Source organism: Rhinatrema bivittatum, chromosome 4, assembly GCF_901001135.1.
Source record: "Rhinatrema bivittatum chromosome 4, aRhiBiv1.1, whole genome shotgun sequence".
Taxonomy (NCBI): domain Eukaryota; kingdom Metazoa; phylum Chordata; class Amphibia; order Gymnophiona; family Rhinatrematidae; genus Rhinatrema; species Rhinatrema bivittatum.
Genome location: NC_042618.1, coordinates 187,792,207 through 187,807,529, shown reverse-complemented (window position 1 = coordinate 187,807,529; position 15,323 = coordinate 187,792,207). Strand labels below are relative to the sequence as shown.

General features: G+C 39.9%; 1 protein-coding gene across 3 annotated transcripts in view; it reads left to right on the top strand.

Annotated features, from left to right (window-relative positions):
- The window catches only part of SHISA5 (shisa family member 5), a 138,632-nt gene extending 126,336 nt beyond the window's left edge, over positions 1–12,296 (top strand). For all 3 annotated transcript variants that reach the window (XM_029599403.1, XM_029599402.1, XM_029599404.1), the window contains 2 exons: positions 6,466–6,684; positions 7,764–12,296. In XM_029599403.1, coding sequence (XP_029455263.1) covers positions 6,466–6,684; positions 7,764–7,843 — 299 coding nt within the window. In that variant the 3' untranslated portion in view covers positions 7,844–12,296. The remainder of the gene's footprint in view (positions 1–6,465; positions 6,685–7,763) is intronic.
- The last annotated feature ends 3,027 nt before the right edge of the window (positions 12,297–15,323 follow it).

Below are 15,323 nucleotides of genomic sequence, written 5' to 3'. Positions count from 1 at the left end.
TACTAGCATGTAAGAGTTTGTATTAGTCTTGTTTGTTGTATTTTCTCAAGAGGACATGCATTAGTGATAAACTGCTGTCTTTTCATAAGTAGGGCTATTGAGCCTGGTAGTTGGGAGTTTGTATTGCTGTTACTGAGATGAAACTAGAACCAGAATATATTTTTTGTAAGGTGAGTTGTATGGGGAATGTCATAATTCTGCTTTACATCCATAATTGTGGGTCAGGGGGGTTCCTGTGGATGCAAACTGTACTTTTACATTTAGCCCTATGACGGTCTTGTGTTCAGTGTGTCACGCATGTGAGAACCATCAGACAGGTGTATCCCGACAGAAAAAAGGTTGAGAACCACTGGTTTAGAGGGAAGAAGGCTTGTTCTCTATATAGGACCTTCAAATTAGGGCTGCCAGCAGTCTGTTAATTTGATAAAATAATTGGATAATTATTCGCATTCAGTATTGAAATGGTCCCATAATTTTCAATCATGGTTAATTATGGAAATTAGGGAAATTGTCAATTCTAGCAAAAGAACCAAATGTTGTTTTTTTCAATAGAGAGGATATTGGACTAACAAAAAGATTGCAAAATAGAAAGCAGTTTTCTGTTAGTAATTGTCATTTGTTTTCACCATCGTTATAAGAGGGTTTAATTTTTAATTGGATCCGTTCTAATACTGCATTGATCTCCTGTTTGTGCTGAGCAACATAATTAGATTACAATATTGTTGGATTGCAGCCCATCTTTAATTTGGGTGTTACTGGTTAGCAAATAACCTCTTTTAGAAGTCAGTGTTGCTTATATATAAAAAGGTGCATGTTGGAAACTTCCATGCAAGTCTTAATAATTTTCTGTATATGAAACCTGAAACCACTCATCTGTAGAAAGATTTTCACAGCCCCTCAGTATGCACAGCTGCACTTGCTCCCAGGCAGAAGTTAATAGAACAGCAAGTGAGTTTTAAACATTGGGTGGGAGGTGGAAGATGGAAATAATTTGTTTTACTAGTATTGCATGTCACAGTCTAGCCTTCCAGTGGGCAAGCTTGCTTTACTCCAGTATATTAAGGACATATGTCCAACTAGAAAAATGTTAATTCATTAAATCAGGGCTTCCCAAGCCTGTCCTGGGAACCCCACAGCTAGTCAGGTTTTCAGGATATCCACAATAAATATGCATGAGATAAATTTGTTTATCATGGAGACTCAGTAAATGCAAATTTGTCATGCATATTCATTATCGATATCCTGATAATCCAACTGGCTGTGGGGTCCCCAGGACAGGTTTGGGAAGCCTTGTATTAAATTGAGGATTACATCTCCTGTATTCTTAGACCTTATCTTATAAACTAGACTGGAATCTGCTGGAAATGGATGTAATTGCTTCCTGTTTTGCAGTAGCATCAAAGCTAGGTTTGTGTGATGGAGAGCGGCGGGGAGGTTATATAGCATGTCAGTGAAGATATGAATTTATTAAAAAAAATAAATTATATATTGCTTTGAATTAGAGCAATCTAACATTTGTTACACAAGAGGAAATGATGTAATTGGGTTAATGTAATAAAATATAATGTACATTAAGTAATACCTTACCATAAAAAGAAGTGTGAGTTCTCGGTGTGCAGTTGTTTTTCTGCAAGTCTCTTTGTTTCCTGTTTTGAAATGTGCAGCTTCTGTATGTTTAGAACAGGAGCTACTGTTACCAGTAGTGGTCTGTTACTGGTATAGCTTAGGGATCTTGGTTCCCGGGAAATTTAGCCAGATACCAGCAAAGTGCACCCAGACAAAGACAGTAAACTAACAAGGAAGATGCCAAGGTGGCGGGTGGTAAAGGAAATGTTAATGGGTGTATTGTTATTGGAGATAGTGTTGGGAATGTTACCAAATGGAGGACTACCAAATATCATAATTTCAGTTTTTGAGAGGTTTAAGGAGAGTTTGGTATGGAGTAACCAGGACTTTACAGAAGATAAACATAAGGAGAGTGGATTGCCAGGAGTGCCGAGTAGGGAAATAGAATTGAATGTCGTCAGCATATATGCGATAGGAAACTCCTAAAGTAGAGAACAACTGACAGATAAGATAAATGTTAAATAGTGCAGCGGAAAGAGCAAGGCCTTGAGGGACATCAGTGTGAAGAGGAAACCAGGAGGAACAAAAGAATTGCCATGCTGGGTCAGACCAAGGGTCCATCAAGCCCAGTATCCTGTTTCCAATAGTAGCCAATCCAAATCACAAGTACCTGGCAAGTACCCAAACTAAATAAATCTCAAGCTACTATTGCTTATTAATTAATAGCAGTGGATTTTTCCTCTAGGAACGTATCCAAATCATTTTTAATCCCAGTTACTCTTACAGCTGTTACCACATCCTCTGGCAATGAATTCCAGAGCTTAACTATTTACTGAGTGAAAAATAATTTTCTTCAATTTGTTCTAAATGATCTACTTGCTAACTTAATGGAGTGCCCCCTAAGTCCTTCTATTATCTAAGAGAGTAAATAACCGATTTACATTAACTTTTTCAAGTGCTTTCATGATTTGTAAACCTCTAAAATATCCCTCCTCAGTCATCTCTTCTCCAAACTGAACAGCCCTAACTTCCTTAGCCTTACCTCATAGGGCAGCCGTTCCATGCCACATCATTTTTGTCACTCTTCTCTGCACTTTCTCCAGTGCAGCTATATCTTTTTTGATATGCAGCAACCAGAATTGCACACAGTATTCAAAATGTGGTCTCACCATGGATTAATACAGAGGCATTATGACATCCATAATGGGGATACCATTTCAGGAGATGGTTTTCAAAGGTGATTTGGATGAACTGAGCCAAATCACGGTGAACTTGGAAGATGTAGTAGGTCATATTGATAAACTAAAGAGTAGCAAATCACCTGGACAGGATGGCATGCTCCCCAGGGTTCTGAAAGAACTCAAAAATGAAATTTCAGATCTAGTAGTAAAAATTTGTAACCTATCATTAAAGTCGTCCATTGTTCCTGAAGACTGGAAGATGGCCAATGTAACCCCGACTATTTAAAAAGATCTCCGGGGTGATCCGGGAAACTATAGACCAGTGAGCCTGACTTCAATACGAGGCAAAATAGTGGAAACTATTCTAAAGAACAAAATCACAGCAAATATAGATAGACATGGATTAATAGGACGCAGCCAGCATGAATTTATTCAAGGGAAGTCTTGTCTCACAAATCTGCTACATTTTTTTGAAGGGGTTAATAAACAGATAAAGGTGAACCGGTAGATGAAGTATATTTGGATTTTCAGAAGGCGTTTAAGAGAGGCTTCTAAGAAAACTAAAAAGTCATGGGATAGGAGAGGCTTCTAAGAAAACTAAAAAGTCATGGGATAGGAGGCGAAGTCCTTTTTTGGATTACAAATTGGTTAAAAGACAGGAAACAAAGTAGAATTAAATGGTCAGTTTTGGCAATGGAAAAAGGTAAACAGTGGAGTGCCTCAGGGATTTGTACTTGGACTGGTGCTTTTCAATATATTTATAAATGACCTGGAGTGAGGTGATTAAATTTGCAGATGACCCAAAATTATTCAGAATAGTTAAATACATGCAGATTGTGATAAATTGCAGGAAGACCTAGCGAGACCTGAAGATTGAGCTTCCAAATGGCAGATGAAATTTAATGTGCACAAGTGCAAGTTGATGCATATAGGGAAAAGTATTCTATGCTGTAGTTATACAATGTTAGATTCCATATTAGAGTCACCACCCAGGAAAGAGATCCTGGTGTCATAGTGGATAATACATTGAAATTGTCTGCTCAGTGTGCTGTGGTGGTCAAAAAAGCAGACTGAATGTTAAGAATTATTAAGAAGGGAATGGTGAATAAAACAGAGAATTGTATAATGCTTCTGTATCGCTCCATAGTGAGACTGCACCTTGAATACTGTGTGCAATTCTGGTCGCATCTCAAAAAAAGATATAGTTGCCTGGAAATGTTACAGAGAAGGGTGACCAAAATGATTAACAGGGTGGAATGGCTCCCTTATGAGGAAAGGATAAAAAGGTTAGGGCTGTTCACCTTGGAGAAGAGATAGCTGAGGCGAGAGTTTATAAAATCATAAGTATACCATACTGGGTCAGACCAAGGGTCCATCAAGTCCAGTATACTGTCTCCAACTGTGGCCAGTCCAAGTCACGAGTACCTGGCAAGTATCCAGACATTAAATGGATCCTATGCTATGAATGTTGGCAGCATGCAATGCTGGCATGAGAAGACTCGAATGGGCAAATGTGAATCAGTTATTTATTTATTTATTTAGGACTCTTATATACCGATATTCTTGTAACAAGTTACAAATCACTTTGGTTTACATTATAACAAAAACCTGTGCAAAAGAATGCATTACATTAAAACAAGGATGAGCAAAACTTGGATCAAGTAACATGGTTTAACATGGGGATAACTGGAAGAGATCATCTGCATAAAGAGCAGAAAGCTAGAGATGTTGTTCTAGTGGCGAGCAGCATAACTGACTCTGAGGTATAAAAAGACTCTACTGTTCATCTGAGCACGAGAAGGCTTGGGTGAATAGCCAGGTTTTGAGTCTTTTTTTAAATGTAATCGTGCATCTTTTGAGCCGGAGATCTGGCGGGAGAGAGTTCCATTGAGTTGGTCCAGATGTGGAAAGCGCTCTCTTACTTACTGATGTTTTGATGAGGGGGGCATGGAGGGTGTCTCTATACACTGATCTCACCGGTCTAGAGGGTATTCGTGGCCGAAGTGGGATCTTGAGTTCCAGTGGTGTGATGTTGTGAATGGTTTTGTGAATGATCGTTAGAGTTTTGTATAAAATTCTGAATTTGATTGGGAGCCAGTGGAGATTCCGCAGGATGGGAGTAATATGGTCTCTTCTGTTGGTCTTGGTCAGAATTCTTGCCGTTGCATTCTGCAGCATCTGTAAAGGTTTGATGGTGTTGGAAGGGAGTCCGAGGAGGAGTGAATTGCAGTAATCGATTTTTGAAAAACTGATTGCCTGGAGAACTGTGCGGTAGTCCTGGAAGTGGAGGAGGGGGTCTCAATCGTTTTAAGACTTGAAGTTTAAAAAAGCAATCCTTTGTGGTGTTATTGATGAAACTTTTGAGGTTCAGATTGTTATCCATGATGACTCCTAGGTTTCTGACTTGTGGGGAGAAAACTGGTTGAATTGAGGGGTGTGTGTTGGTCTCTAGATCATTTCCGTCTTGGGTGACGAGGAGAAGCTCTGTCTTGTTAGTATTCAGAATCAAATTGAGGCTTGTAAGAAGGTTGTTTATGGATTGAAGGCAGGTGTTCCAGAAATCCAGTGTTTTATTTAGCGAGTCGGTAATCGGTATGAGAATTTGGACGTCATCTGCGTATAAATAATGAATTAGATTTAGTTTGGAAAGGAGCTGGCAAAGCGGGAGCAAGTATATGTTGAAAAGAGTTGGAGATAATGAGGATCCTTGTGGGACTCCCAAGGTAGAGCTGATGGGGTGTAACTCTTTATTGTTGATTCTAACCTTATAGAATATGTTTTGAAGGAACGATCTGAATCAGCTGAGGGCGGTACCTTTGATGCCGATGTCCGATAGTCGATCTATGAGTATAGAGTGGTTCACTGTGTCAAATGCCGCTGATAGGTCGAGGAGAATTAGAAGACATGGTTGTTTTTTGTCGAGATTCAGAAGGATGGAGTCTGTTAAAGAAATTAGGAGGGATTCTGTATTTCGGGATTTGTGGAAGCCGAACTGTGACGGAGAGAGGATTTTGTTGTAGTCCAAGAATTCTGAGAGTTGTTTATTTACTATTCTTTCCAAGATTTTGGAGATGAACGGAAGGTTTGCTATAGGGCAGAAACTGGCAGATAATAGGGGACTAGGGGGCACTCCATGAAGTTAGCAAGTAGCACATTTAAAACAAATCAGAGAAGTATTTTTCACTCAGTGCACAATTAAGCTCTGGAATTCAATGCCGGAGGATGTGATTAGTGTAGTTAGTGTAGCTGGGTTTAAAAAAGGTTTGGATAATTTCCTGGAGGAGAAGTCCATAAACTGCTATTAATCAAGTTGACTTAGGAAATAGTCACTTCTGTTACTGGCATCAGTAGCATGGGATCTTTTTAAGTTTGAATACTTGCTGGTTACTTGCAACCTGGATTGGCCACTGTTAAAAACAGAATGCTGGGCTTGATGGACCCTCAGTCTGATCCAGTTTGGCAACTTCTTATGTTCTTCTTATATTCTTAAAGTTTGTGAAAAGCCCTGGGTGGCGTGGAAACAAAGGTAAAAGTTAAACCTTTATCAATCTGTCAGTCAGGTAGAAATGCTCTGGGTAGCTCGTGGACACAGGACTATATAGTTTTAGGAAGGAGCAGAAAACTACTTTATTGAAAGGTATTTTCTCCTTTTATTTCTTCCATGTGCAGTGCTCTGGGCCAGAGTAACACATTTGTTTTTTTCTAATGTGTTTTTCAGTTGTGACAGCCACAACTACTACAATGATCCACACTCCTTACCCTGTGCAGTCAGGAGTCCCGACTGCATACCCAGTAGCACCCTACCAAGGATACCAGCCTATCCACCCATCACCTGCATACTTGGGGCCAATGCCAACAGCACCCTACCCAACACAACACCCTCCACCATACGCTCCACAACCCACTGGACCACCTGGATATCAGGAGACCATGGCAAGTAAGTATACTGCACCTCAGTGGAATAAAAATGTGAGTCAAATGGATTTTATTCTACACATGTAAAATAAAACAGTTCTTTATGGACTGAATACTGAATGAGGAACAACCTGTATGCATGTAGAAAAAGCAAATCAATCAAATTTTTTAAAAAGTCCTTCAAAGAACCCAATATTGTGTTTAAGCAGTCAGTGCAACCAGGATTGGCCAAGATAGAATGATGAATACAAGAAAAATGATTACTGTTAGCAAAGAAATACAAATTATATGTTAAATAAAAAATCAGATCATGCAGTGCATTCTTTATATGCAGGAGCTGATTATTTAATGCCCTTTTAATCTGTAGATTTGGAGCTAGGAAGTAGTTTTATGTGTCTGACATACTCATATATGTTTGGGCTGAGTTGTGTTTAACATCTCCTGTCACGAATCCGAAAACCCAGTTAATTATTAGGGAAGAATTGATCACTCTTAAAATGAAAGCAATGTTCAAATGGAGAGAGAGAGACAATATAGCATTAGTAAGAAATGTTGGCAGGAGCTATTGCTAAGGACTGTAGATTGTTTGGCTGCAAAGATTTGTACTTCCACCAAGATATTCTTTTGCTTTTCCTGATGAAGGAAAATTCAAACTTGCAGCACACAGAAATGCTACAAAAATATCACAATAATTCTAGGTGACTAAAAAAAGAAATGTATAAATGATTGAGAATTCCAGTAATGGGACTTGTCTGACCTTATTATGTGACAGTCAAAAACCTTTAGTATAGTGAGCACACATCATGAGGCATTGTCTAATGGCAAAGCAGATTGAACTGTGCTTGATGATTATATATGCCCTAGCTCCACATCAATTTCATACAACAAAAATGGGGTTTAATGCTTTTGTATTTCAAAGCAAAGTTTGTGGGCGCTTTAAGTTCATTTATAAGTGCATTAGGACACAGCAATGTGTGCTTTACATAATGTTGTAGATAGTTCACCCAGGCCTGAGTTCAGGGTTTGAATGCATTTCTTAGGTAATTGTCGTACATGAATATTGCATGCCCAATATACAACGTGGGGTGTTTTTTTTTCCAGCCGGTGCAGGAGTACCATATCCAGCAGCTCAGCCTCCTTACAATCCGGCCTACGTTGATTCTGCAAAATCTGCCTACTGAATGGACTTCCTGTGTTGTCTCTCTATGTGCTAAATATTTTTTTTTTACACAATTATAAATTTTCTGTTATATATGCTGTAGAAATGTAGCCCTGTCCATCCGTACACAGTCAGGATGCAGCAGTCTTATCTCAGCCCAAAGAAGAGAGCAAAGTACACATTTTTCTGAAATCATGATGAATGCAGCAGGAAAGGTAACCTGCTTGTTGAAGAACACATGCTATTCATGTAGATGAATAGATTTTGCTACCTGCTGCATTGATATAGACTCGCCCACCTCCATTTTCTGGATCTCTTTCTCTTTACAACTAGAAACTCTCGCTGCTCATCACAGGCTTCCTTAAATTTTGTTACTGTTTTGCCTCCACTGGGATGCCGTTCTGCGTATCCTTCACCCTTTCCTTTAAAGGCATATTTGATACATGTAAAAAAATGAAAGAATTTCACTGAAATTCAAGGTCTGCCAAGGGCCAAAGGTGAGAAGACATTGGCTAGAGCTGGCCAGATGTTTGTTCTATTGAAATGTGTTAATGAAAAAAAAGAAATATGTAATACTGAAAAGTGCCCAGAACCTCAGCCTTTACATAGTTCTTTTGCATGTTCTTCATTAAAAGCTACAGACATATTTTAGTTAGATATAAGATCAAGTATATTTGCTTTTTTTTCTTTGGAGGGGAACAGGGGAGAAGGGGTATGAATATTTTCTAGAAGAGGAGTAGGACTGACCCCGTGCTACGTGAATTGTGGAACTTTTGCAAGTGCTCCAGTCCTATGAGAATCATAGTCTGTGATTATGTTTGAGGACAAATATTCGAGCAGGATTTGGTGCATCTGTTCTCCTACAGTCTTGCAGCTATGTACCTCCTCCACATGGTAGATGTGCAGTGGATTGGCGCCTAGTAATTGCTCTAAGAGCTGGAACTTTTGGGTTGCCCCTTCTATGACTGTTCAGTGTTCTCCGATACTCTCTCTCTCTGATATACTTGTACAGTGAAAACAGGATAGAATATGTCTTTTCCTAAGCCGGATTTATCATCGGATGTTATCTTATGCCAGGCTTTGTACATGGCCTTAACCAGTGAATACTAGAAGACTTGTAGGTGAGTAAGAAAAGGAAAACTCTGTTATTGTTATTACAGCAGGTAAAATAAAACTGTTAGAGGTTTTGTAAGGGTTTTTTTTCCCTTTTTTTTAAATAAGATAATCCCATTTTGATGTTGAGGTCATCCCATTTTCTCCTGGGTTCTTTGATTTATTATTGCTGGGACCCTGTTAGGAAGATGACTGAGGCAGGAGCAAAGTGTGTGCTCCATATTCCAGATACTCTGTGCAGCAAAAGAGATTTTAATCTGGCATTTTGGGAAAACATTAACTTCCAGTTCCTCAAACTGACTTGGCAACCTCAGTAAGAGTCTCTTTCATATTTAGAATAAAGAGACACCTATAATGGAGAAAAAAAAACCAGTTGCAGTTACAGATACTTAAAGTAACAAAAAAAAAATCAAATGCATGCTTTCAATAAAATCCAGGCATTATTACAGATTAAATCAAAAAGATAGTAAGCACTCCCAACACAGTGTTTTTTTGTGAACAAAATTCATTCTTTACTACATCATTATTTTGATATTTGTTTAGCACCCTCTCCACTGGTACTTGTGTGAAGAAAGAACAAGTGAAGGCTGAAGCTAAACTAAAAATGGAGGCCAGAAGCAGACAGGTTGGGTGTTAGAACTTAAAGCTCTTTTCATTTAATCTTCTTTACAACAGGAATGCTACTGTTTACAACAGGAATGCTACTGTTTGCTCACACAAAATCAGGGAGAGCCAAAAGGCCTAGGGAACAAGTTCACAAGAATATCAACCAACAAGATTCCTGGGAAAATCTCTTCTGCCTAGACTCACAAACAGCTGTAGTCATTTTTCAAAATGATGCTGTAAGATTATAAAAACAGAGCTCAGCTGTTCTAGTCAGTTTAGTTTAATAACCTAGTGTACCGCTTTTCTTTACATAACCAAAGCAGTGTACAACAGCTATGCCACACTACAGCAAAGTCTCGTACTTGCATGAGTTCGAAAGAATAATAGCCATATTGATCCTGTAGAAAAGTGGACTCCTTTCAGGTCGTGGTGTTTTCTGTTAGGCCAAAGTAAAAATGTTTAGCTCAATGAGCTTTTGAAACCACATAGGTAAGATGTGACGAGAGGACCCTCTATAATCTCAAAACCTTGTTTATAACTTTTGTCATTTTTATATTGGTACGGGAAGTTATCATAACCTGCAAATCCAGCAATTCTAGAGCAATGCATGTCATAATCACTTACCTCTTAATTTGTAATTCAGAAAATTTCCTCCCACGGTTTACTGACTTTACATTAAACTAACTTTAAGGTAATTTTGGAGGTCTTGTGCATTTCTCAAGATTTTTTTCCCCAGTTTAAGGTAACCTTCTTCTTTCTCTTTCCCTATGGAATGTGAGCATGTATTGGCTAGACATGTACACCAAGGCTGTTCAATGCATCCCAATCCCATTTTTATGGAGTAATGTGTATGTTGGTCCTGAGTCTAGCCAAATACAGCATGGTATCATGATGCTTCCTTCTAGAACATTTTTTTCCCTTAAGCTGGAGTTTTGCCCTATAGACTTATGGATTGTTTTCAATTTAATAAAAGGAGCTTTTACAGTCCAGTTCTTGCAGCATCAATCCTCAACCCAGGGAGACAGATCACAGCTCCCTCAAAAAACCCAGTGTGGCTGTCTACTAAGTCCCGCCCAGGGGCAGTGTGTTTGAGCAGTGGCCATGATTGCTGCCTCCTTGGGCACCCTTGACCCCTGCTGGCTAGAGTCGCCAAAGCTGGGACTTCTATAAACACTGGCCTCCCGCATAGCAGAACAATCAGTGGGCCATTGAGCTAGTGCCTTTTACACTTTTTTAAATGTGCTGGAAGTTATCTTGCCATATCTGCTCCAGCAACATTAAGTCAGTCTGGTTGCAGTGTTCCTGAGTGGGGCTGGTAATTCTTCAGAAAGGACTTAGACCTGCCCTTCGGCAACTGCACTAAACAAATCATGTAAAGTAGAGGTTTTTCTGTGACTGGTTCTCTATATTATCCAGGAAGTTATCCCTTTCAGCCCCATCCAGGCTGTGGCAAAGTTTGACGAGCAATTGAAATAACTTGCAACAGGGCATGAAGCAGGATGATTCTGCATGAGAACAGAACTTGTCAAAAAACAGCTGAATGCCAGAGGTACTGGGGATAACATAGGGCAAATCAGGACTAAAATTAAGTCAGTATTTATCTGTTCTGAAAATGCTGTATTTAAACAATCAAATAAGATATAATATGTGCATGTATCTACATTTGTGATTAAGAAAATGTTCTCAGCTGTTTCTCTTAAAATTGGTAGACTCCTCCTAAAGTTTGTCTCTTGGATTGTTTAACATTATTAAAACAAAGTTGTATTGTAAAATGCAAGAACATCCATTTGCCTTTAATTGTCTTAATTAAATTAGGAATTATTGGGAGACACGCACTTCCTGTTGTTACCAGTGATCCCATTTCATTTTTAGAGTAGCATTTACTAACAACGTAAAATTGCACCTTGATTTAAAAAAGAAACCCCCCTCCACCTTTGGGTACTTATGTGCCCTGCCAGCAGTAAAGTTGACCTAGTATTAGTTACAGAGCTGGCTCAGACACACAAGTTTCCCCATCAAGTCCCCTCTACCCTGTGGTAGGAGCTGGTTTAGCAGGAAGCATCCAAATGACATCACACACACCAGTCTGGTTGATTCAGTGTTATGTCATAACCAATATAAACTGAACCAGTCCAGTCCAGTGAGTAAGAATGGATTTGTCACACTTGCAAACATGACTTGCCAATGGGTTTATGGGAACAGCTTAAGGATTTATGCAATATTTTAAAAGTAACAATTGTGCTGGCAATGTGTACTTTTTGGAAGGTTGAATAGGTACACCGTGGGTTTATGGTGATATTTTTAAAGTTTAAATTAGGTTTCTTAGAAATTCTTTAAAGTAATTTCTATAATTGTAGTACTTGCTGTTCATTTGATCAGGGAGAACTTTTTTTTTCTATTGATAAGCAGTGTCCAAGTAAAATTACTTGCTTTTATTTCATTAGTTCAAGTGACTTATTTTGAACCTGTTTATGTAGGAGGGGTCTAGCCATTTTTTATGGCTTTAATTCTCTGTATATTTACCTCATGTTCATCTAAGAGTTGGTGTGTATCACTTACATTTTAATTTAAACATAAAATGTAAAAATGTTTAAATATTGGATCCCTAAAGTTCAGGTGCCTGGTTTCAGACTTGCTGTTTTTGCTGTCGTACACGTGCAGAGTTTGTTCAGTTGTGCTTTAAAACTGGGAAAGATGTCTCGTAATGCATTTGTTATTTATATTATACCCCCCTCATCCCCCCTCCCCCCCCCCTAGATGCTGTGAGTGATAATCATAAGAACAATGGTAGGATGGTAAAGAAAACGTACAGTAACAAATTAAAAAAAAAAAAACTGGGAAAGATGTTTCAGTGATCTTGTGGAAATCCAAAACAAATGCTGGAATAAAGTGATACAGTCCCAAATTTTAAATGAGTGTATAAATCCAAAATTTCTTTTATTCAAAGGATGGCAACTCCATTGTATATATTAAACACAATCTTTCATGTACACTATCTCCGCACAATGAAAGATTGTGTTTAATATATACAATGGAGTTGCCATCCTTTGAATAAAAGAAATTTTGGATTTATACACTCATTTAAAATTTGGGACTGTATCACTTTATTCCAGCATTTGTTTTGGATTTCTACAGTTTGACTGAATGCTGGCCGCAGCTCGGTTGCTTGTGGTCAGTGATCTTGTGAACATATTCTTAATACCTCTCTCCTTAGGATTTACTGTTGGTAGTTGATCACGTAGCTCACCACATTACTGTAAAGTGAGAAATGTTGTCATATGGTCCTTGGAAGTTTAACTCCAATATTGCTTAGCTTTTGGTCCCACTCATATATGAGTGGATTTTTGTAAATCAAATATTAAGTTTTGGACATCCTATATTGACTACAGAGCCATGAGCGATGTAAATTAATAGAATACAATATTCAGATAGTATAAAATTCTCTTTGCGCAGAACAAGATGAAGAAAAAGTGTTAAACATATCTAGGATCTGATTCCCTAAAATCTTTTCTCTTATTCTCTATCTATGGGACAAAACTTTGAATGAAGCCCTAAACGTAAGAATGATCAGTGCCCCAGGTCTACCTTGATGCCATGGGAAGAGCCACAAATCCAGCTGTTGCTTTGGAATTCTCTGTTCCCTATGGAGACTGGGGGTAGCAGACCACACATCTCTCCACTTCCCCAATCCATGCTGACACTCCCCTACCTGGGCTTGATAGAACAGTAGTGGTTGCACCTCAGGCCATTTCCTCTGCTGCCCAGCTTGGAGTGTCTTAAACCTCATGGATCAAACTGCAGCAGCACTACTCTGGTCCTGGGCAGCAGAGAGGTCGGGGCCTGAGGTACTGCATTGCTGCTGCCTCAGCTCTAAGTCTGGATTGGCAGGGGGAAGGGGTTTAGTGTGTGGGAGTTGGGTGAGAGAGAGGATCAGAGATGGTGTGTGTGTGGACTGGAAGAGATTTGAGCTGTGTGAGAATGAGAGTGCGGAAGGATCAGTTGGGAGGAGGAGCATGGACTCTGTTCTTTCTGATCCAGGATGCCGCCTCTTATCTCCGTACCTCATCTTCCATCTCCAAATTTTCTGTTTCCTTGTCCTCTGCCCCTCCTTTCTTTAAGATCCCCTTTGCATCTCTTCCTCCCATCCCAGCACTGATCTTTGATTCCCTTCCCCCTACAAAACAAAAATCTCACACACAAATGTTAGAAAATAAGTTTTGCATAAAATTGTATATTGAATGTATATAATGTGCCATAGCATTTCAGAAACTGCCACAGAATTTTCTTACTCTTGCTGCACAATTGACACTTGAGCTGCCACAGGAAACTGAGGATGATGACTCTGGTTAAAAGGATCAATAACCAAATAAGTTTGGTCTTGCAATGTGTTTATCATAGATTTCGTAAATAACTGTTCCTTCTCATGGGAAAATACAGCCGTTATTTCTAAACTGTGGAAGTGCCTTTTTATTCTCAGACATATACTGTGTAATAAACATCCAATTCTTCATTATATACAGCCTTCATCTTGCTTGTCTTATGTTTTGTAAATCTGTCATATAATTTGTTTCAGTAGCTAGAAAGGAGAAGATACTTTCAAGAATGTAAAAAAAAAAAAAAAAGAATAAAATAAAAATATATGTTTATAAATATATGTGTATATATATATATTATATCTAACTAGATAAATGAAGCTTGACCGACGTGCCCGCAAATGCGCAGTAGAGAGCAGCTCTACTGCGCATGTGCGGGCGAGCACGTCAGTCTTAGGCAGCGTCAAAAAAAACCAAAAAACATGGCGGCAGCGGTGGTAGCAGCGGCAGCGGGTAGCGGTAGCGGGCGGTAGCGGCGGCGGTAGCGGGCGGCAGCGGCGGCGGCGGTAGCGGGCGGCGGCGGCGGTAGCGGGCGGCAGCGGAGGCGGTAGTGGCGGCGGCAGCGGGCGGCGGCGGTAGCGGCAGCGGGCAGCGGCAGCGGCCAGTAGCGAGGGAGGGAGGAGAGAGAGAGAGGGAGGGAGGGACGGACTAAGTGGGAGGGACGAAGAGAGAGAGTGGGAGGGAGTGACTGAGTGAGGGGGAGGGACTGAGTGAGGGGGAGGGAGTGAGGGGGAGGGACTGAGTGAGGGGGAGTGAGCGGGACTGAGGGAGAGGGAGGGAGGGAGTGGGACTGAGGGAGAGTGAGAGGGAGAGAGGGGGAGGGAGTGAGTGAGACTGAGTGGGAGGGAGGGACTGAGTGAGAGGAGAGGGAGGCTGGGGAGGAGTGGGTGAGTGGGGTGGGAGGGAGGTAGGGGAGAGAGAATGAGGGAGGTAGGGGAGAGAGAATGAGGGGGAGGTGAGAGACAGAGGGATGTAGCCCGTTTTAACGGGCTTAACGGCTTGTATATATATATATATATATAAAACCCTTAACATGTTTGGAATTTGTAGTAATTGTGGCCTGTTACTTAAAAGGAACTAAAAAAAAAAAAAAGTATTTCTTAATTTCTCATGTTTACCAAAGTATCACACTGGGGGCTGGAAGAGCCTAGTGTTCTCGCTGCAGAATCCTGATTTGGTTATTAACCACTACACCACAGCAAGGAGCGCTTGCAGAGCTGGAAGGGGCTCCCAGTTCCAGAGGATTGTTATACTGCTTGGCCCATGCATGGGAGAAAATGAAAACAAATGGAGAAGGATGAGAAAACATCGAATAATAAGCATGGCTAATATCTGCCCAAGAAATTCATACAAATGTCCAGCTGGATGCCTTTAAATTTAATGCTGACATAGCATATGCCCAATTTTATT